General features: G+C 36.3%; 1 protein-coding gene across 1 annotated transcript in view; it reads left to right on the forward strand.

Moving 5' to 3' along the window:
- The window catches only part of LOC111148010 (1,4-alpha-glucan branching enzyme 1), a 287,214-nt gene that overhangs the window by 256,925 nt on the left and 5,450 nt on the right, over window positions 1-24,839 (forward strand). Inside the window, exon 15 of the mRNA XM_022504347.1 lies at window positions 20,772-20,889. Within this exon, the coding sequence (XP_022360055.1) occupies window positions 20,772-20,889 (118 nt within the window). The remainder of the gene's footprint in view (window positions 1-20,771; window positions 20,890-24,839) is intronic.

Genomic DNA, 24,839 nt, shown 5'->3' on the forward strand with positions numbered 1-24,839 from the left:
ATTCTCCTGGCAGATGTAGTCACTGCCTTTATGGAGCTTTTAAACTAGTGAAAAAGAAAAACATTAGTAATTGTAAGTTTGATCATTGTTGCAAAAGGAAAAGTGCAGGGTATTTTAGGAAGATTATGACTTACCAGATCCATGAAAAAAAAAGAAATGACAGATTCAGGACCTAGCAACAACCTAACACAAATTTTTAAACAGACCACCGAAATAATGTTCTTCTCCCCTGAAGCCCTCACAATGATCAGTATCTGCCACCCTGAACATTGCCTGATGCCAAGGGTAAGGCTGATGCATCAGGGTATCTCTAGCTACAGTAAAGGAAACCTCCTGTTCAGCTCAGTCAGATGGTAAAGAAGATGTATTTTGCCACACAATCAAAAGTCCTGAGGTAGGGTGACCCCAGGACCCATGACAGTATCATCAAGTTTCCTGGTTCGTTCTGTCTCTCTGCTTTCAACCCTCCAGTTGCACCCACGCCCAAAGGATGGCACTGCTATAGTCACAAGACAACAGCCATGGTTCCAAATGTAACACAAGAAAAGCCAAATAGACCTTTTTTCTCTTTTTAAGAATGAGGTCACTTTAGCAAATTTTCTTTCATCTTCTGTTGACCAGAATTCAGTCACACATCCCCAAAGAAATTTCTAGGAAGGAGAAGTGTATTGCCATGACTGGTTGAATCAAGGGAATTACCCTGAAGTTTCCAGGAAGTGGAAAGTGGACTCAGGAAGTGGACTCCTGGGGAAGTGGTTACCCAGAAAGTCTCTCTAAGAGTAAAGAAGAAAGGGCCAGTGCTGTCCAGTGAAGTAGCCTGAGGCACCCACCAGTCCCCTGTGCTACTCAGTGAGTGTGGTGAGAGATGGTTCCCTCCCCTCTTCCTGCCCAGCAGATCACAGTTCCACATGGCTGCAGCTGTGACTGATGGTCCCAGTGTGCCCCTGTTGACAGAGAGAATGCTCCTTCAGTGTGATAGGATTGCCTGCACCAAAGAGCTGCACTGTTCCAGGAAGCAAATGTACTCAACATTTTTATAAAGAAATAGAAATAAATGCTAGATGTGTAGCAACTCATCCATGACCCCTCCCAGCTCCAAACTGCTGAAGTAATGCCCCTAGACTCACTCCTCACATGCCTGAAAATGTAATCAACATGCAATCAACATATACTTTTTTATAATCAAACCAAAATACATTTTTAGTACTTGGGGACTACTGCAGTCTTTGTTAAGCTCTGTCCTTGATGCTAAGTTGGTAGGAGAGAAGAGATACATAAAACCAAACTAGGATGTAAGTCATAATGCAGTAAATGGGAAGGGGACAGGAATGTTCCACGGTAGAAGAGGAGATAAGTAAAAGAAAAAAATAAAGAAAGAGAAATTGATGGATAGAGTGACTGACTTAAGGAAAAGACTCTAAACCTGTGCCTAGACAAGTAGATAAAATTATAGTAGAAAAAATTGAGGAAGGCCATCTCAGCTGTTGGAGAGCATAGAACATTCTTACATAATGAATAGCACAATGTATTAGTTGGAGAATGATGACCCTAAAAAGGAATAAGAGATAAAGCTGAAAAGATAGATCAAGATCACATAATAGAAGGTTTCAATGCTATATTAATTAGTTTAGACTTTTTTCCATAGTTCTATATTGAGTCACTGAAGGTTTCTAAGTTAAGGAGCTACCTGATAAGAATGTGTGCTTTAGGAAGAGTTCTCATGGACCCATGGAGAGCTTTCTTGAAAAAGGAGATTGGAAGTACAGATATTATGAGAAATTACAGTATATGTAAAAGCTAATTAAGGCATGAGCTAAAGGGATGACAATAGGCTAGAAAGAACATTTTCTTAGAGTGAAAGAACTCAGCAATTGTTTGAACTTGGGATAGAGAAGAGAAAATATAAGTTTTCATTCTGAGCAAGGGGAAGAATGGTAGTGATGTTATTACTTAGGATACCAAAGCAAGAAAACAAGGAGGAGTAGAGTAGTAACCAGTTGGGGAAATAGAAAATACAAGTTTAGGGGCAGCTGGATGGCTCACTTCTTAGAGCATGTGACTCTTGATCTCAGAGTTGTGAGTTCAAGCCCCATGTTGGGTGTAGAATTTACTTAAATAAATAAATAAATAAATACACACATGCGCGCGCGCGCACACACACGTATATATGAAAATGTGTTTTATTTAGGATTTTGATAAATGTAAATATATAGAATTTCAATTGTGATGTTTAGAATAAAAATCTTGACTCAAGCTACATTGATCTCCTATGTAACTACGTGATCTCTGTAACTTTAACAAATATTATTAAGTGATAACATAAATAATAGCATATTTAATGAAGTAGAATCTACCCAAAAGTTAATTTTATTTAATGACATAATATTATACTATACATGGAAGGCTAGTTTGGTATTTTGTGTGTTTTGTTTTGTTTTGTTTTCCTAAAGTGATCTCTACACTAAATACAGGGCTTGAACCCGTGATCCTGAGATCAAGAGTCAGATGCTCTAACAGTTTAGCCAGCCAGGTACCCTTCTAGTTGGGTTTGATAAAAACCGTGACACAAATTGAGTTTCCTGAAATTTGGTGATTTATCTAGATATTTATAGGTATCCGAAATTCTCTATAAATCTGAAATTTATACAGAAATTCTCTAAAGTAAACACTGAATGCTTTACATTAGTGACCCCTTTCAGAAACTGTACTCATTGAAAGCTCTAATGATATAGACACCTGGGTAAATTGGGCCATATCTTCATATAAGTGAAACTTGAGCCTTGATCATCTACTGGATCTCTAGGAAAACCTCAAAGAAAATATTCTTGGTTCTTTTCCTACAGATTTGTTTTCTACAGGTTTGTGCCCACTTAGACCTTATTTACTCTTGCCACCTCTCTCGTTCTTGTCTGTCAACAAGCTTTAACTAATTCCTATATGTTACTGCTTTCTTTAAGGACATTTACATTTTAATAGTGGTCTCCTTGAAAACTGAAGAAATATGCAAGACCTCATGGACTGGTTATCTAATGTAATAATATTTTTATAACAAAAACTTTTTTGTTGTTGTTTTGGAGGGGAAAGTAGCAGGAGAGGATCTCCAACATACCTTAAACCACATCTAATTAGCTACAGGTTCATAACGCCAGCTTTCACTCCTATATTCATCTTAAAACCTTCTGGATTTTGTGATGTTCTGTACTCCAGTGACCCAGTTCAATGCAGAAATACCATTTATCAGTTCCTCCACACATCATAGCTAACCATCAATAGAGCACATTCCAATCCTAGGAATCTCACTATGTCACAAGGTAAGCAATTCAGGGTTTGTTTTTTTTTTTAATATTGCCTTAAACATATGAAAATAAATACATTAATTCTGTACTTGTCCCCAAGGGCTGTTCTACAAGCCGCCACTCAAGTCAGAGGGCACTTAACATGCTCCTCACAGTACCTACTGCTCCCAAGACTTCCCTCTTGTAGACCAGATGCCTCTGGTTTCTTCACTAGATTCTCATAATACTTTCCAGACCTCTTACTATCGCATCTCCCTCATCAAAATACACATGGCGTGGTGTTCATCCCTCTTACGGCATGTCTCCAGAACTAACAGCACAGTATTCCAGATAGAGTCTGTCAAGTATGACGGAAAGTACCCCATTACCTCCCTTTATCTTGATACTTCTCTCTTGTTAATACAGACTAAGGAAAACTAGCTTTCCTGACAGTCATCACATTTTCTATTCATATTACATTTGCAACCAAATAAAAATCTTTAGTTTTTTTGGGATGTGTAATAGTATGATGTCATAGCTCCCTTAGTCTTTTTTTTTTTTTTTAAGATTTTATTTATTTTTTTTTTTAGAGAGAGAGCAAGCACAAGCAAGGGAAGCGGCAGGCAGAGGGAGAGGGAGAAGCAGACTCCTGTATGAAAATATATATATATTGCTTTTTGCCTCTCACCTGTTAATGAGGAAAACAACAGTTCTCTGTTATTATTATGATTGTACCGTCTTCCATAAGCAGCAGATATACCTATGATATCTTTTGGCTCTTAGTATTCCAAGTTTAGCTTTAAGAGTTCTTTTTATTATCCTTAGCGTTTTACAAGTCTCATTTCTTTTTGGTCTTTCATCTTTCTGACTTTATTCTTATACCTTTACACGACATTGTAGCTTGGCATTATAGAATCATTTCAGATAGGGAAAGTACAGAAAATTAGGATTTCTGTGCTGTATTTTCTGACTTTGCCAAAGTGTTCTGTGCCATTGGTATTTCCAACTACTAAGCCAGTGAATTGAATACAGATTTTCACTGTGAAGAATCCACAGTGGCAAGATTGGATATATTAATCAAGTCAAGAAATTCATCAAATTTTTAATTCCCTGGAAAGCAGGATTTGGTGCCAGAACAAATTTAAAGTTTCTGAAGAAGCATTTGAACTTCTGTCACTATGAAATATAAAACTGTGAACCCGTAACATGTCTGCATTCTTGAGCTGTTCCATTTTTTGAACCCATCTATCCTGTATATCAAATAGCAAGACATCAACTTTCACTCAAATCTGTGGAGAATACGTGGTGACTATCTTCCCAAGAAACTGTTGTAAGGTGAACTATTTGGGGGATAATGCCAGGCTAAGTAGAAGAAACACTTTAAGGATGCTTTTAACTATCACTTCAAAATAAGATGACAGATTTTGGAAAGCTAAAAGAGAAGTCCGATTCGTATCACTAAGGTTTTGGAATGTGGTCTTAATGGTGACTGCTAAAAGACACAGTATTGTTTCTGCCATAAGAATCTACAGCCGTATTCTAGAAAATTAAACACACAGACACAGACACACACACACAGCAAAAACCCTTTGCTTATATACTGTCTCATGTTGGTCTTTTTTAGCTGCTGATCTTCAACATAAACACCAACATTCTCTAATTAGTAAATAGCAATGTGGGTGATGCAGAACTCAGATCTAAACCTATAGACAAGTAGACAGGTCATACGTTTCATACCTAGGAAGAAAAACACACTCTCTTAATGTGTTATATTTGCCTATAATTTCATATTGTTTGGCCATAGAAAAAGAAAGAAAAAAGCATAATGCCCTTTATATTATCCGAATCATTACTTTCTTTCTTCCATTGTTTTTCTTCCCTTAGAACGATCAGCCTTGAATCAAACGGAAAACTGCTAAGCCCCCAAGGACAAAACCATTCCTTCTAATCCATTTTTGAAGAATATAAATGATGATACCACATTTTGAGTAGTGCCAAGGAAAGTGGGTGTTAGGGCACCTCTTTTTGAGGACCTTCTGTTTTCGAGCCATTTAAAATAAGTATCTAGTTTCATATTCCCAGCGGCCCTATAAGGTAGGTTGTCTTAACCTCATGGGACAGAGCAGTAAACCAAGGCCTTTATGTCACTACCTAGCTTCCTCCAGCTCACAGCTACAGAGGTTGAGCAGGGTACTGCAAAGCGTCCTGCTCTTTGTACCCTACCAGAGTGCCACCTTCTGCTCATGGCTGCCTCTGTGTGGTTGGTGGTGATATTGCTGATGATGACATTTCTGTTACACACAGGATAACTTAATGTATAGTTCCGGGGCAGTAGGTAGCATGGGAAAAGGAATTGTAAATCCTGTATAGCAAATACACAAATTCATGGCACAGGCGAGCTTCTCGCTCTTCAACTAACTGCCTTCACGCCTCATTCATAAAGTGTGTGTCTTGGTATGTGCAGATTCATACTGAGAGCATAAACAACACTAAAATCAAATGTTTCTTAAATTATTTGTCACCATGCTGAGATGGGGGTGGAAATAATAGTGTAACAGCAGCCCCCTTTCCAAATGGTGTTTCAAACTGTTACAATACTGAAATGTTAAGAGGAAAGTGATCATAAAGGATGGCTTGTGAAAACTATGTGAATCCCAGCCAAAAACTATTTAAAGCTAAGGGAACAGATGAGTAAATAGTTGAATTTGACCTGAGATCTTTGAAATATTTTCATTAAACTGCCGCAAGATGTACTTTTTAAAATGTAAATTCAGACTCTGACATTTGCAACCTGTACACAGAGTTGCTAATGAGCAAATAAGGTCACTTGGATGATTCACTGGAGTATGATTGCTGAAGGCAGAGATGTTGCTACGAGTTGCTTAGTTTACAGAAGCCTTTGAAGCATGGTTATGTAACACTCTGTGTTTATTAGAATCTATGCTTTATGCAACAAATAAAAACAAAGGGCTTAATTTAAGATTAGCTAAATGCCACATTCCATCAAGAATTTATATATAAAGGTTGATTTCTGGACCGAGAAAAATAGAGCATCTCAACTTTAGTTTTCCAGGTTATATATGTTTTGGTTTAAAAAAAAAAAAAAGCTTAAAAAAATACAAGGTTTTCTCGTAGAACATCTACAACAATCACTTTGAACAGATGCAAGCATGTTTCTTTTCCTTGTGTGTGTATGTGGGCTTTTACTCTATGCTACAATTTAATGATGCTATTCTTTATGTCAAAGAGATGACCCTACTAACAATTTCATATTTAATATAGGTCCTACTTTTGTCTTTATAGCTTCAAAATAGATGTGCATTTATTGCTAGGTTAGCCCTCTTTAGTTTCAAGATGACAGTAATACTTTTAAACATTATCTAGAGGTCTTTTTTATCATTTTTTATTGTTAAACATTGTCCAACAATCCCTGTGATTTAATGATAATAACAGATGCATATCCCCACCTCCACTGGCAATAAAGAGCCTATGATTTAGCATCATTTTTCTACCCAGGAATTTAAGATGAATCACAAAGTAAGAAAAACATTTTGTATGATTAAAATATTGCAACTGCTATAACAGTTTTAGATTGGCTTAATATATATTCATAAGACTATAGGTGGTAATGAATAATAAGCAGGCCCTCAAAACACAAATGGTTTTAGGTGGGTTCTTTTTTCTTTACTTTTTTTTCTCTTTTTTTCTTTTTTTTTTTTTCTTTTACTTTTTTTCTTAAATATAGGAGTACTATTTCAGAGTCTCAGTATTCTGAGATATTCAACAGCATTTCTGGGGTTTTTTTGCTTCATAGCTCGGTTGTGTGGTAATGGTCTCCTAGGCTCCAGAAATTCATCTAACAATAGCTTATTCAAGATTTCTGTCCTCCATTTCTTGTCCTTCTGTGAGAAAGAAATCAGAAACATTACTGTAACCGTTAAAAACAATACACATGTAACAGTTGCTTTGCTGATAAGGGGGAAAATACTTGTGCCCAGGATGATTATTTTTACCAATCTGTAAAAAGAGGTACTGGTATGTGGAAATTGACTCTGAGGTATGCATAAGACTTAGAGTCTACCTGCACATTAGCAATTATATGTTTAGTTAAAATGTATTAGGTACCACACATGAAGCTAAGTTTCTGTTGGATGGATGGTGATGAATAGAAGGATGGGCGGTCAGAAGTGGATGGATGGCTGAGTGTTGGATAGATGAATGGCTGAACACACGGATGGATGGATGAGGTGGATAGATAGAGGGTACAGCTACCTAACAGGAAAAGAACACCTGGAGTTGTTTAAAATTAAAAAAATCGAAGTACAAAGATTACTAGAACTTATTGTCTTTCCCTTCAAGTAGATATTTAATTAAATGGTAGAAAGGAGAAATTGATAAAATACTCTCAATAAGATGCATCACGATTTTGTACAACTCAAAATTAATACAGTAAAATGTATTGTCAGAATACTTGCTGAACAGACTTTAATAAGAAGATCTATCATCCATTAGAAACTTATCATATGCCTTGTGGTCTGCAAGCACTTTACACTTACTATCTCATTTAGTAAACCTCTTCCTTTCCTAGCAAACAGTGTTGCTTATATGGAAGAAGAAAATATTGGCCTGAAAAATTCCATATCTAATCTTTCTTTTAAAATAGTTCTTTATTTAATCAGTCCAAAACACATCACTCTCAACTATTAAAAAAAAAAAAAACCTGTAATTGTATTCATCACCTTTCTTTTTTATTTTATTTTATTTTATTTATTTATTTGACAGAGAGAGATCACAAGCAGGCAGAGAGAGAGGAGGAAGCAGGCTCCCCGCCGAGCAGAGAGCCCGATGCGGGGCTCGATCCCAGGACCCTGAGATCATGACCTGAGCCAAAGGCAGCAGCTTGAGCCACTGAGCCACCCAGGCGCCCCATCATCACCTTTCTTTATATCTGATGCCAGTGGTCTTTAAACAGAGCATTCTGGGTCTAAAATAAATTTCTAGTAGTGAATGTTAAATTGATTTTTCCTTCTGGATCTCAGTAGAAATTAGCTATTTATTTATTTATTTATTTTAGTAAATATCTCCTGCCATCCTTAAAGCTGTTTAGATCTTCTGTAAGTGAGGTATTTTCATTTTCATCATTTTCTGTTAAGCTGTTCTAATTCAGAATCTCACAGGGTCAAACTGAGTAGTCAGTGTTTTACTTATATGTGAAAATAGTACCTGAATACTCCAGAAGATCTTAAAATGAAGCCATGATAGAATTACTGGTTCACTGTAATTATTGAAGGGCTCCCAAGAATAATATATGGATGCTGCAACCAAAGGGAGAGTTTGTTTCTCCAGAGAAAAGTGGAAAAAGTAGAGCTATGAACAACTGTGTTCTTGGAAACAGTGTTTTCAGTTATCACCATGTGTAAGACTCATTTCTAATTCTACTAATGTAGTATTTCTTGGCCTAATGGTGGAAAAATACCTAATTAATTCCTATTATGTCTGTGAAGTTTATTTGTGAAATTAATTGATTCTTTTTGGTTGCTATATGGTATTAATTGTTGAATTAGGAAAGTATTCTTTAGATGTGATTGAGAAAAATTATTTAATTAATGTATAACTTAATGAAATGCAATCATATTAGCTTCTACTGGCACACAGTTAGTGTTTCATTACAGGAACATTAAAACAGAAAATTATTTTGTCTGTAAAATTACAAAAATTACTGTAATTTTTTTCTCCATCCATTTCTATTTGGAGATAGTCCATTATTTTCACTTGAGTACCTTCCCTTTCAACACTCTTCATTTCTTTCCAGCTAGGGAAAACAAGAAAAATAAGTTTTTCTGATGATTGCATTCTTTTCAGATTCTGAAACATTGTTTTCTTCAGTTTGTTGTCTTACTCTAACATTTTTGTCTCCCAGAGGCTCACTAGCTCTAAGTATTTCCAGTTCTTATATGTGTAAATGTTGAAAAATTTGTTCTTATTATTAGGATAGTGGCTAAATGCATGGGCTCTTCAGATGGGACAGGACTGTTTAAGCGTTCAAGTTCCCTCACTCCCACTTGTGTTATAAAAGTAACCTCACTCTTTGTTAGTTTGCTCATCTTTAAAACACCTACTTGTAGAATTATTGTCAGAGTTAAGGGAGTTAATGCATATGAAAGGCTTAGCATCAGTGTCCGGCTCAGACCATAAACTCAGCACTGTTACCTGCTGTGCTCATCATTACCGGCTCTAAAAATGCCTTGGAAATTTGGTAATAAAAGAAAGGAAGGGAAAGATGGGAGGAGTAGGTACTGATCCTATCACCTATTAAGTACGTACTCCGGTCCTACCTTGTTCGGTTCTTATTCCCCAGGTCACCACCACAAGGTGATTTCTGTCCTGTCACAGTCTTGGAATTTCTTCTGCTCCTGGCTAAATCCTTCCCATGCTGCCTTTACCCCCTTGCTCCATCTGCTGCAGCACTTGAGTTCCCTCTCCTCTGCACCTGCTTTGTCCTATCTTTTTCCCTCAGGTCCAAATCTAGTTATTTATTCTCTTTTCTTCCTTCTACTCTTCCCCTGAAGAACTCACATATGCTCATAGCGTCAACCTTTCGTGGATGGTCCCTAATCATCCCTCCTACATCGGTGTGTGTGCTAGTCACCGACTGTAATTTTGGGATAATGACCGTTAGGAAATACCCAGCAGCGTGGAATCATGGATTTTTGAGAGGCAGCAGAACTCTAGCATGACCTGGTTCAGCCCATTGAAATTAGATAAAATCGCTTGGTTTAGAAGATATATTTTAGGACATGGTTTCCAAATTAGTATCAAAAATCAAACCTGCATAACACTTTACATTGTGTGAGCGTTTTATTTACATTGACTCTTCTTATCATCATATCATCTCAGTGATGTGGATCAGGCAAGTATTCTTACCCTCAACCTAATATGAGCACTAGAAAGATTTATAACTTTCACAGGATCATATTTCTGGTAAGTGAATAAATGTGATTTAAATCTACTGCCCCTAATTCAGTGTAGTTTTTCCACGTGAGCACCAGATAATTCACTTTTTTGTTGCCCTGTTGAGATGCCATTAAAGTAGGTAAAGCATGCCTCACTAATTATTTGTAATTTTATATTTCCTTTGTGTTTCTTTGTAAGAGTTAATGGTGCCTCTGACTAAATGTCATTTCTCTGCAGTGTTATACTGTCCTAGTTTCCAACACACTTATAAACACATCAATTTAAATGGAATATTTTTTTAACAAATATATTCATTTTAAAAATAAATTTTTTAGGGGCGTGTGGGTGGCTCAGTCAGTTAAGCATCTGACTCAATTTGGGCTCGGGTCATGATCTCAGGCTCAGGAGATGGAGGGTTGGGCTCCATACTGGGTGTGGCACCTGCTTAAGATTCCCTCTCTCCTCCCTCTGCCCCTCCCCTCTCTCTCTCTGTGTCTCCTCCTCATACACAAATAAAGAAACAACCAGACTTTTTAAGGGTAAAGTAACTTTTTAAGGAAAAAGATGACTACTCAAATTTTTTATTAAACCAAGATTAAATCTAAGTATATTTCAGCTTCAAGTGCTAACTGGGAAAGTGTAGATCCTGAAGGACATTAGAGGATAAAAGGGTTTGGGGATGAAACATCCCATAAAACAGGAAAGAACACTTTACAAAGAAGTGAAAGATAAGAGTTCTGCTTTCATCAGCTTTCTTGATAAGCTGTTGCTCATGTTCTTCCTTTAGCAGTGGAAGTTAGGACCTATATGCTGGTTCCATATTATGGGGATAGCCTTATATAGCACAGGAGTTCTAATTTGTTTTAGCTACACACAATAGATAGAGTCTTGGACAGATTTAGGGAGATGAGCCTCCATGTAGATATATATTAGAAGTGTATAACTGTATATTTCCTTTTATTACCTTAATTTAGAATATAGAAAATTCGTCTCTGGTGACATTTTGTCTGCTGGCTGCCTTGGACCATTTACCTAAAGAATACATAGAATCCTATCACTGTATTCAGTTAACTCTCTCATGACCATAATAGTCTCGTCCCTTTGGAATTTTAGTAATAATCTGATGGTCTAAATAAAACATTTGTGAAATAACTATAAAATTAATAATTAAATCTGCATATAATTTGGTTCAAAACCTTCCAGAAAGTTTGGATTATATAAGTCATTTCCATGTCTGGGTATCATGGCCAAAACATTTGTGGATTTCATTTTGAATGGGACAAGCATGCACTTGGCAGAAATAACTTAGCCACTTTACTTCTTGCTTGTATTATTTCCTCCACCAACTCAGTAAGATTAAACCAATGAGATTGTTTTAAAGATGACTGCCAACTACTATGTTAGATTTATTATACCCCTGGAAAATATATTTATTAGCAGTCACATATGTGTTTAAAGCTCTCACACTCATTTTTTTTTTTAGACCCTACGGGGAAATGTTTATTTTGAATCTTTTCCCTTACAATAATTAATCTAGGTAGAGTTATGATAGTTATGGGCCAGGTGCCCAGAAGTGCTCAGGAATAACCGGGAGTGATGCAGCACGTATGGGCGGGTATGTGTGCGTGCGCATGCGCAGACCCACCTGCAGGCTTTTCTATATAATTTTTCACGGGAAGCTAGCTCAGCCCATTCTCAGTTTTCTGAAACACTGAGTGGGCCCTAGAGTATTATGATTTTCTATTTACCCTGAAACATAATATATATATATATATATATATACACCTTAACTATACATACAAGTTATGACTTCAGATAAATGTTTACTAACAACACTAAGATAATCAGCTTTCAAATGTTTAAGATTTCAAGTTTCTCAAAATTTGCATTCTTTCGATAGCATATGGGGAGAGAGTGGTAGAACATATTACACCTAGACATATATCCTGGCCCTGCCAAATTATTTTTTATGTATTTTGCTATATATATATATATATATATATATATATATACACACATATATATATGTGTGTGTGTATATATACACATATATATATGTATGGGTTTTGATGTTCTTTGCTTAAATTCAATCATCGGTATAAAAAGTTAACTGATGGGGCACCTGGGTGGCTCAGTAGGTTAAGCCTCTGCCTTTGGCTTAGGTCATGATCTCAGGGTCCTGAGATGGAGCCCAACATCAGGCTCTCTGCTAAGGAGGGAGCCTGCTTCCTCCTCCTCTTTCTCTCTCTGCCTGCCTCTCTGCCTACTTGTGATCTCTCTCTGTCAAATAAATAAATAAAATACTAAAAAAAAAAAAAAAAAAAACCCTAACTGATGAGGTTGATAATGCAGGTTTTTATCTGCTGTCTTTAGTAACTGTGTAATCAGTCATCCACTTCAACTAACAAATATATAAAATGTCTGTCTCCAGGGCTCATACCAATCAGTTATTCACTTTAACTACTGCAAACTGACATGCATTTGTTTTACTATTGTAATTTCTCCAAAGAGAAGGGGAAAAAATCTTTTAAAATGCCCAAGTAAAACTTTATAGGTATGAAATGGGATTGTGTTAGAAGGGATATTGTACAGATCTGAAATGTTAACTCTATAAAACAAGGAAAGAAAATCAAAGTTTTTGTTTTGTTTTTAATAACCAAAGTAGTATTAAATTATTTCTTCAGGTTTAGCAAATGCATGCACAGATCAAAACCCAAGAAGGATACAGTTATATTCCAATAATGAAAAGGCCCACTCACTAAATATGCCAGGTACTAATCTAGGTCTTAGGCAGCAGAGAGGTCGGGGAGGGGATTGGCTAAAGACAGAAATCCCTTATAGAAAGTTTATTTTAGGGCACCTGAGTGGCTCAGTGGGTTGAGCCTCTGCCTTCGGCTCAGGTCATGATCCCAGGATCCTGGGATCGAGTCCCGTGTCGGGCTCTCTGCTCAGCGGGGAGCCTGCTTCTCCCTCTCTTTCTGCCTGCCTCTCTGCCTACTTGTGATCTCTCTCTGTCAAATAAATAAATAAAAATCTTTTTTTGAAAAGTGTATTTTAGTAAAGGAAAACAGAAAAATTAAATAGGTTTATAGTCTTTTAAAGATGGATGTTGATGTGGTAAAAACCCAGGACGTATGTACAAAGAGGGTGTGGGGAGGTATTTAGTTCTCAGGGTATTCAGGGTATTCTCAGTTCTCAGGTATTCTCAATCTCTCTCAGTAGCTTGAGATTTTTCTTTAACAGATAAATAAAAGGGTGCCTGGGTGGCTCAGTTGGTTAAGCCACTGCCTTCAGCTCAGGTCATGATCCTGGAGTCCTGGGATGGAATCCCGCATCGGGCTCCAGCTCCACAGGGAGTCTGCTTCTCCCTCTGACCTTCTCCCCTCCTCTCTCTCACGCTCTCTCTCTCAAATAAATAAATAAAATCTTTAAAAAAAATAATTAAAAAAGAAAGGAAAGAAAGAATACCTAAAATTTAAAAAGGGATCGAGTTCTCAAAGAGTTTGATGTACTGCCCTAATAATTTTTAATATTAAATATTTTATACAACAGGAAAACATTGAATTCTAGTGAAAATAAAGAGAAGGGGAGAGGGGCACGGAAGTATGAGTCCTTAAGGAAGAAAAGGCCAAATTGTGTGTAAAAAGTAAGATGGAGAATAGAGCCACTTTTACATTTTCATCACTTAAGACATCAGTTTAAATGATCCAGGGGCTACAATAATAATATAAATAGCAGTGAATAACTTGAGAATTTTCCCCCATACTAGACACAGTGCCAAGCACTCAAAAGACATTGCTTTAGTTAATCTTTACAGTAACCCTCTGATAGGGGCACCTCTGTTTTAACAATGAGAAACTGAGCCGGCAGGAAGTTCAGTAACTTTCCAAGACACACAGTTAGCAATTGCCAAAATCGGTATTAGAATGTATTTGTTGGACTCCAAAGCACATGGGTGTACCCACCATATTTTCCTGTTGTAGGCTATTTCTCCTATCCTAGTCTGTAAGACATAGCTCAGATGATACCTACTTACTGCTTATAATTATCATTATTTTTCAGGGAATTTGAAGTTTCCGGTTATCTTATCCATTTATGTATGTTTCATTGGATTCCACTGAAGACTGTATTAGAGTAAGTTAGGGAAAAGGTGTTTCTTTATAGTCTAAGTCAAAATTATTTTGAGTTCAGAAGCACAATGTGTCCATAAAAAATGTTGAATCTGCATGGTCAAAACTCATTTAGATGACAAAGTATGTGGTTATAAGGTGAATAAAAACCTTATTTTTTCTTTTTCAATTCAAAATAATTGCTACTGCTTCATCAAATAATTAAATTTACAAGTTCTTTAGGTAATCCTTAGTGGCACAGACAAAAAGCAACAATTTTAGAGGATGGTTAGGCTAGAAGTGTGGGCATATTTTTTCATTATTATACTTTAACTGTGAGCATATTTTTCATTATTATTCTTCCTTGAATTATTGAGAAACAATGATGTTTTTTATTTCAAGTTATATAATCTTCTAGGACAAAGAAAAGTACCTAGTTGCGTTAGTCAAAGTATTCTGTAAAGTATTTAGAGTAATTTTCCTGTTTGCATAGAGAAGTATGTGGTACTCAGGACTTGGCATTATCATTTAGTTTGCTATTTACTGTATATATCATTAAGCATGCCTAAGCATAAACTAATAATTTCCATGAAAATTTATTTCAAAAAGCATAGCAATTCATTAATTAACATGATAGATAATACTTGAGCCCCTCATCCTTTGAGTTTGTTTTATTGCTGTTCTGCATTATACAGTTTCAAAAAATTTATAGCCAAGGAAATAAACTTGAAGGAATTGTAGTTAATTGAAGAAACCTATTGTTGGTGAACCGAGCACATCCTAGAATATAGAAATATACTTCTGTTTTGTACTTAATTAAAACATGTGGTTGTCATTTAAACTTTTGATTAAGACAGTACTCACAAACTTGAATGTAAATGTAGCTTTTTATAAAAACACCAAAATATTAATATGAACTAATAAGAGTTAAAAAAAAAAAAAAAAAAAGATTATTCCCTTAGGGAGAAGTTGTGGTGTTTGGCGTTTATTATATCTTAAAATGCTCTTTGGTTATATTCAATAATAAATTCCCTTATTTATTTTCATATTACTCCCTGTTTTAATTTTGCTTTAGAAATATAACATTTAGGGATGTTTTAAAGCTAACATTAAGAAGAAAAAAATTTTAAATGGATATTTTCTTTTTTTTAAATGGATATTTTCTATTGAAAGTAACATAGTCATAAATGCCACATTGCCATAAAATGGTTTTGAAAAAATAATTATCAGAATTGTTTTTCAATGATGAATTTTTAAGTTAATGTGTATTTTAGATAAGAGAAGTAAATGTAGGAATGCCTAAATCAGATATGCATGCACACATACCTCACATTAACACGCATGCAGATTCATAGAGTATACAGCAACACATCACAAGACTTTGCTACTTTTGCATTCGGAAAAAGACCAGAGAGAGCAACTAAAAGGTGTTATGTATGACCCAGTATATTGCCTAGGCATAATTTCCCTATATTTATATTTACATATTTATGGTATACAGTTATAACCGAAGATTTTGTGGATAGCAGCTGGCAATAAATAAAATTCAACTCATGAAACATAAAAAGAGAAGGACTTTGTTAGAACACTGTGACTGGTCCTGTGCTGGAAGTTGTTTTTAACATTGTTAAAAATACAAAATTTCCTTTACTTTCCAGAACTTGTTCTTAACTCTACCAGAAGTTTGTTCACAATTCCTTAAAGTTTCATATGGAATATTTCCTGCCTTTGATATAGATTCTTTCTCCTGGGGTCATTGAGCTCCCAGAAGTCATTTCAATCATGGTAATATGAGTGGGTTGATTAAAGAATCAGATCTGAAAATAATATAATAAATGCATATATTCTAAGATGTACATTTTTTTCACATTTAAGCTTACCTTCAATTGGGATGTGTCGTACAATGAATGGCATAGTAGTGATAATTTTTTTCTCTTTATTTAAAGGGGATATATAAAATAATTCATCTTAAAATTGATGGTGGCTTAGATGTAAAGATAGATGGTAACTTACCGTCTTTGCCATCTTTATGGTCACCCAGTGCCTAGAGAACCCCTTTCATTGTCACTCAGTTTGAAACCTCAGGGGTTGTACCTTACAATAAATTTCCTTAGCTTGATCAGTGGGAGTGAAGTGAGTTTAGTGCAGAATGATATAAATGATAGTACTTCTTACATCAAAATCCTTATACTTAGAACAGACACTTTATCAAGTGGCTGAGCAAACACAGCAGCTTTTGAAGTATTTGAAGAGCCATTGAATTTAAGAGTCTTCATGCCTTCACTCTTCTTTAATCTTATTAGTACAGGTCTTCAGAACATGGCTCTTTCTTGGTTCAAATTTAAGGACATAGATTATGCAATAATGCTTAAAACTTCTTATCTATTTCAACCTGTTGATATATCAAATACTTAGGAAGCTCTTGAATTTAAAATGAGAAGAAATCATAATATTTTTAAATGACATTCGAATGGATAAGGACCTATTTGATCTCTTTTATAGAAAAAAAGTCTTCATAAAATAATTCCATCATTCTATCATTTTTTTTTCCTACTGTATTTTCCCAAATTGAGGTAAACTTTTTGGTCCAATATCTTGTATTCACCAATAAAATGACCAAATGAACCTAATGAACAAGAATCGGTCTAGAACAAATACAATAAATGTCAGATATTAAGACTCCATAAGGAATGTTAAGAATTCAGCCTTTTAACATCAATCTTTTAAATTTAACGAGATCAATCATTTAGATGAATATCACTTTATCTGCTTTTTAAATTTTTATTTCTCTCATGTTGTATTCATTCTGGCCTCTTTATCCTAAGAATCTCAACTTCAGAATTAAATGAGAAACTGTTTATGAAAAGATTTTGCCTGATTCTCTGTGTAAACTAGGTGCCCAGGTATAGAGAGTAGGGTAATTAGATTACATTGGACTGGTGTGTACATCCCAGCTCCACCCCTAAACCAGTTGCATGTCTTTAGGCAGACATACTCTCCCCTTCTTCTGTCTCCCCACATTGTGCATTGGTGTCCTTACTTTTCCCATCCAAAAATCTCATTGATGTATCTGTGCCTCTCCATTCATACTGTCCGAGGTTAGCCAGACTACTATCCGTGGACTTCTAAGACTCCCGACTGTTCTCTCTGACCTGGTCTTTTCTTTGTCCATCTCATTCTACCCCTAACCTCCAGGTTAATTTTCTTGGTTGTCATACTCTTTCTCACCAATCTTCAACAATCTGTACTTAATTACCAAAAAATCTTAACAGCCTAGCCCAGCCTTCAAAACTCTTTATAGACAGTCAATCCTACCTTTTCTCCTTGACTCTCTCTCCCACTGCATATTCCTTTCTGCTTCATTTTTTTAAAAGATTTTATTTATTTATTTATTTGACAGATAGAGATCACAAGTAGGCAAAGAGGCAGGCAGAGAGAGAGGAGGAAGCAGGCTCCCTGCTGAGCAGAGAGCCCGATGTGGGGCTCGATCCCAGAACCCTGGGATCATGACCTGAGCCGAAGGCAGAGGCTTTAACCCACTGAGCCACCCAGGCACCCCTCCTTTCTGCTTTATTTATAGACATTCAGGTGCATGTGTTATCTCTCCTTACAGCTGTAAGTTGTAAGTAAACTAAGACCATATCTTAGTCATTTTTTTTTAATCTTGCACAGTGCCTTATACATTTTGTGTACTTAGTAAGTGAGTGGGGGAGTAAAGATAACTTACTTTACTTTCCTCTAATACAAAAATACAAGATATGGAATTAGACCTTCCTTGGTGAATCAGAATTGTCCTAAATATTTCAAAGATGTATTGAGAACCTTTTATGAAAAGACATTCTGTTAAGTGTAGGGAGGTAGCTATGAATGAAAGAAAGCCTTTTAAGGTATCTTGCTAGATTTACTCTATCTGCTACAGAATTGGAAACCATATTTAAAAACATAATTTGAAATAAGTGTAAATCGGTTCAGAGTTGTATTTTCAGAGAGATGTTCTTTAGTGAAATATGAGGGTTTACAGGGATTTTGGTGCTGTTTGGGTGCCCTGTGTGTGTGTGTGTTTGTGTGTATGCACATGAGAAAGAAGGAATAAGGGAATGCCTGAATGAGAGACCGGAAATCAGTAAATCAATCCAGGTGCTCAAATAACCGTTTTAAAATTGTTTGTTCTAAGCAGTGTCCCTAAAAGATGGGTTTTCTAATGCTCAAATAATATATGGTAGTAATTCACAATTATAAGGCTCTTCCACAATCATTACTTTTAATCTAGTGCTTTAAGTTATTATAATTTCTGGAACTCAAGAGTTGCTTTTATATTGTATTTCCTGGGTAATGTAGACACAGGGCTAAGTAATTCCAAAAGTATCCACAGCTGAATTTATTCTTTAAATTATAGATCAGAGAAATAGGTCCAAACTGATGTTTTAAAATTTTCGTTATGGCTCTTTAAGCTTTTGCTTTATGACTACAAATTACACGCATTGAGTAGATTTCAACCATTTTAAGTGTGATGATCCCTTTCAGTGTCAAAAACAAATGGATTCTTTTATAACAATTGTTCTTTCAGTATTCTTGATTGAAAAAATATATAGGCAAAACCTTACTCTAAATCTTGTGATTTTTGAAATGAATCTGCATTTTATTAATAATCAAAAAAGATGAACATTATTTAAAATACAGTATCCGATGTGTATAATAACATAACTTCGGTTTCAGACAATGCCTGATGCAAATATAGATTCCCAGTCCCTTGTAATAACATAATTACTCATTCAGTGAAATCTTTTTAATAACACAGCTACCAGTGAATATCAACCCACAGGTTGGGAAATTTTGATGAGATACTTGCTTTCTTCAAACACTACTACCAATTATCTGTGATCTTAACTACTAATTTAATAATTGATACTCTATTTCAGAAGTTTTTAAAATATTCTAGGACACCAGTCTCTAAATTGTACTCATTTTTGTTCTTATTTTTGCTTTTTGAAGATTTGTACAAGCATTTAATGAACTAGGATGAAGAACAAAAGCTAAACTTTAGTTGTACTAGTTCCCTTCATTCCACAAGGCTTCGTTTCTTTACAGTGTCCCCAGTTATTTATTTTCACTACCTGTGTTTTGCCATTAAATGATTTCAAATGCTCAAGTCATTTTCAGCTATATTGAGTGACTTTAGAATCTGCCTGTGCCCAGTAGTCATCTTTTGAATCTCAATCAATCTTTCTCTCTGTCTCTTTCTTGTTTAACACTAACATTCTGATTATCAGTTTGAATTTGAGTCAAAGTAGACTGACCTAGATTGAATGAAATGGAGCCATCCCCCCCCACCAAAAGTTCCTTTAGCAAGTTTGACTGTATCTGTTACCCAGAGAGAGGTTACCTGGGCATGAAAATGATGGTTATTGTTGGTCACATCTACTTTTAACGTGATACTTTTAATGAAAATACACAAACACTTCTGAATTAAGGGTTTGTATACCAGAGAAAGAAAACACAAAGCACTTAAATCTCTTTGTATCCCTCCTTAGGCTAGAAGAAAGTTGAGATTTCCATTTCTACTGATGTACATGTACTTAAGGAATTTTGTATTGTCATGTCTAGCATTTAGACTATAATAAATTTGAACATAATAGCCATAGCTTTTATTTTGTTGTAAATACAGTAATAAAATATATCTAATAATTCACCCAAAAAACTGGATGTTAAATTATAGCAGACCTCATGAATGCAACATAAATCTGTGTGTAACATGAATAGACAGTATGTTTTCATGATCTTGTGTGTTAGTAGCAGAAGGAGGCCTGCTTAGGTCTGCACCCTTCAGACCATACATGGACACTTGGTTCACTTCTGTGTTCCTCACTTTGATAACAAGAATCTAGAAAACTGGAATGAAGTTGGAGTTGAAGAAGGAGTAAAAAGCCATTTCAAATGAGAAATTCTTAAAGGTCCCGGTATTACATTTAGTATGTATTTAGTAATAGATATAGAGAACACTGGGAGATAGCATAACTATTATTAAATATATGAAAGGTTACTATATTTTGAATTTTCCTTTATAGCTTTTCCAGGTTGAAAAGTCCCAAGAAGTCAAATTTCTGCTCACTGCAGAAGTGAATTTCTAATGAATGGGATGGGTTGTAGTAAGAGAAAAGTAAATTCTCTGTTAATAGGTATAGTCAGTCCTAGGTTGGATGATCATGTGATAAGCTGTGGTAGGATAACAAGGACCCATGAGTATGTGGACCAGAGTCTCTAATACCCCCTTTCAAACATGAGTATCTCTGAAATATTCGAAAAGAAATGGGTGTATAACACAAATCAGGATTTAACAGTGTTCAGAATACTCCCTTTTAAATTACTATCTCAGGAGATATTTTATAATGTCTCATTTCACTCCTGAACCGTTGAAATTCCTTAAGAGCTGTACATTCAAAATTGTGCTGGATACAGATGCTGCCGAATATGGAGGACATCAGAGATTGGACCACAATACTGATTTTTTTTCTGAAGATTTTAAACATAATGAGCGTCCCTGTTCTCTTTTGGTAAGTAAGGTCTTTAAGATCTATTCATTGCATATTCATTTAATCCTTTATTTTTAAAGCGGTGTTTTTGTCCAAAGAAACAACTTTGTGTAAGTGGCATGTAAAAAAACGAAACGAAACAAAAAACAAACGGGGTGGGGTTGATAGAAAAGAAGTGAGCTGAAATATTCAGAGGCGGTGTGTGTGGTGCTGGGCTGAATTTGCTTTTGGAAAGCTGATAGTAACAGGTATTTGGTGGACAATTGGGAAAGTTTGTCTATCACTAGGAATAAAAAATATTCCTCAAAAAATAAGGAGAAGGCATATTTTTCTATTTTTATGCAACACTTTACTTCCCTTCTGTTCTTGCTTTCTGTATAATCTTTTACATCCAGCAGATTTCTACATTATTGACTGTCTAATGAAGTTTAATTTAAAACACCTTAAGAGGGTCTATAAAAATCTATTGCTTTTCTTTCCTGCAGTCAAAGACTGAATTCATTCTACTTACAGAATTTTCTGATTTCCTCATATCACTGAGAAAAACATTAAATCATATAACTAATTTTTACTCTGTGTTAATACATATGAAAGAATATTGCTTTAAACTACAAGCCTTCAATTCTTTTAAAACTGTAGGATCTAGAAACTCTCCAGATTTAGAGGAAGACTTGTTTACTTTATGTCCAGATAGTAAGCTCAGATCCATATATCTACATTATGTTTTTTTTTCCTTTTCCTGACTAGTCCTATACCCGCCTCCCCCATCTTCCCCTCCCTCCCTCTCATTCACGTTCTCATTTTCTCATCCTCTTCCTCTTCCATCACTCTGCTTCAGATGCACATTTTTTCATCATGGGAGGTCTTCGATGAAGATTTGTTTCACTTTTATGAGGCCAGAATGTATCTAACAAACATATAGATAGTTTTATCACAGCTGTTAAATTCTCTCTTTTCCAAAAATTTAAGTATAAGTCAAAGGGGAGAATCTGTAAGGGACGCCTGGTTCCCCCACTTTTCTACCATATTCCCACCTCTTAAAGTGGTGCAGATGTATCACTTTGTAAATCACCGTATTGCCTGTGGAGTCAGCTTTCCCAAGACAGTGGCATAAAATAAATGACAAGAGCAGAGATGAACAAGATTGAGTTGTGGATTATAGGCTCTGAGGAAAGTGTAATGGCCACAGGAGATGTGAGGGTTATTCTAACAGTATGTATGTTTATATAGGTGGTGACAATGGTGGCACACGTTTAAGTAGCTTTAGATACAGATGTAAATCCATATGCATTTTTAAGAAGGAGGCCTGAGTGGCTCAGTGGGTTAAACCCTTTGCCTTCGGCTCGGGTCATGATCCCAGGGTCCTGGGATCAAGCCCCACATCGGGCTCTCTGCTCAGCCAGGAGCCTGCTTCCCCCACTCCTCTCTCTCTCCCTGCCTGCCTCTCTGCCTCCTTGCTATCTCTGTCAAATAAATAAATAAAATCTTTTTAAAAAATAAAATTATTAAGAGGGAGGGTTTCATGGTGGTATCAGATTTTATCCACAAAGAATAATTGTTGTAATTTGTCAGAACATTCAGTTTTGCCATATAAAGTTGATAAGAATAGTTTCTAAAATGAATTTTTTTTTAATATTGTTTGAGAGAGAGAACACACAAGTGGGGGTGAGGGGCAGAAAAGGGGTAGAGAGAATCTCAAGCTAACTCTGCACTGAGTGGGGAGCCCGAAGCGGGCTAAGTCTTACAACTCTGAGATCATAACCTGAGCTGAAATCAAAAGTCAGACACTCTCTCAGCTGAGCCACCCAGGCGCCCCCTGAAATGAATTTTAAAAATTATCTTAGGAGACACCTGGGTATCTCAGTCAGTTAAGCATCTGACTCTTGATTCTGGCTCAGGTCATGCTCTCAGGTCCTGAGATTGAACCCTGTGTCCAGCTCCATGCTCAGTCCAGCTCCCACTCTCTCTGTCCCTCTCCCTGCTTGTGTGCTCTGTTTCTCTAAATAAAAACATAAAATCTTAAAAAAAAAAAAAGATTATCTTAAAATTCTGCAATAACCTCTGAGAGATTAAGGAAGATCATTCAACTTGCAAGGAATGGAAAGGAATTTGGAAGAGTCAGGCAACATTTGTATGTAGCAAACTTCCTAAAGCTTCATGTGTCCAGTGAGGGTTCTCTGTTAGGTAGAGAGGCTTGGTAGAGCATTGAAAAGACCACAGAATGTTGTGGCAGCGAACTTGGGATCGAGCCCCCTGTCTGCCATTTACTAGCTCTAAGAAACTGAGTTCTCACCTTTTCTGCACTGCATTTTCCATCCTCTGTAATGAGGATTAGTATAGGATACTCTCCACAGCAACAGATTCTTATGACGCATGAACTCATTAACTTGGCCAAGTTTTTTGGAAACCGCAATATGCTATTTCACGTGTATTTTAAAGGTATTGTTATGGCTATTCAGTTCTTTTTTAGGTATGTTAAGCACATCAGGATACTAGGTGCTTTGAGGACGCATAGTTAAGAAGAACTTCTCCCAATTTAGGGAAAGTTAATAATCTTATGCCAAGGGCTCACCATCTATGGGGATGGGCAGAAAATATCTTGCTGTGCTTTCAGTTCTTTTAAAAATAGGAAGATTCTATCATAATTAGAACAAGCCAACTCACAGTGGCAGCAACAGTTAGGAGATTATTTCGCAAGTACTAATTGAATTTATCTTGCAAATAAGGAATGCACGGGTCGAAATTAGCAGGTGGAGTGGAGAGCAGCACATGAGCATTGGTAACAGGTAGAGGAATACCGCGCTGCAAGCACATGAGAGACAGAACATAGCTCAGCCCCTGCCTGTATTAGAATTCTGATCCAACTGGGTCAAAAAGGTGATGATTAGCTCTGTCTTCCCAACGGCAGCATCTTGTTTCAGTAACTTAAGGTGCTTCAGGAAACACTCATTTAAATGTCTTTAGGCTCCAGGTGAAATGATCACTAGTTTTAATATAGGAATAAGAGCCCAAATAGACCGGAAAGTCCAATAAAACATGTTCCTTCTTGCCAGAGTTATCCTTTGAAGAGCCAGAGGGGAAAAAAAGCACATTAAAAAACAAACCTGTTCTAAGAATGCCTCAGTATAATGGGACTCTATTAAACTAGGTCATATGTGCTGGGATCCGATCAGGGTTCTTGAAATGACTGCAGGCACTCCAGGTCTCATTCCACCGCCAGCGAGAGATCACTCTTGCCTCCCACACGCCTGGAATAAAGGGGAGAAGAGAAGACTTCTTTCCTTCTCCATAAAATTTCTGCCCATCATAATAAGGACACAGTATTTACCAAAGCTTAATTTGCAAGCTCAATAATCCAAAGGATTTGCTGAATAAGTATCAAATCTGCTTTCAAAGATAGTAACAAATAGTGCTTGAAGGAATCTTAAAATAGCCACGCAAGCTGCTGATCCAGCACCTTCCCTATTATGAACTCCATCAGTTGACGCTGGGAAGCCCCGCGAGAATCGTGGGTGCACTACCGTTGACACACCTTTGCTAAGGTCAGAGTCGCCCGCAAATGCCAAGAAGCGATGAGAAAGAATTTCTCCATTCTCCTTTCCTGGCAATTGTCAGAAACTACCCTTTAGCACACTCATTTCCCTATATCTTGGTTTGGTTTTGTTTTGTTTTTTAAAGATTTTATTTATTTGACAGAGAGAGACACCGTGAGAGAGGGAACACAAGCAGGGGGAATGGGAGAGGGAGAACCAGCCTTCCAGCCCAGCAGGGAGCCCGATGTGGGGCTTGATCCCAGAATCCTGGGATCATGACCTGAGACAAAGGCAGCTGCTTAACGTGTGAACCACCCAGGTGCCCCTATATTTTTGTTTCTGATAGAGGAACTTATATGAACCTATATGTTACTTACATGTTGGTCAGTGCACTGAAAGCAGGGAGGCTTTCTTTCCCTTCTCTGGTTCATAAATTCA

Source organism: Enhydra lutris, unplaced genomic scaffold, assembly GCF_002288905.1.
Source record: "Enhydra lutris kenyoni isolate GAN:26980312 unplaced genomic scaffold, ASM228890v2 scaffoldscaffold2, whole genome shotgun sequence".
Taxonomy (NCBI): Eukaryota; Metazoa; Chordata; class Mammalia; order Carnivora; family Mustelidae; genus Enhydra; species Enhydra lutris.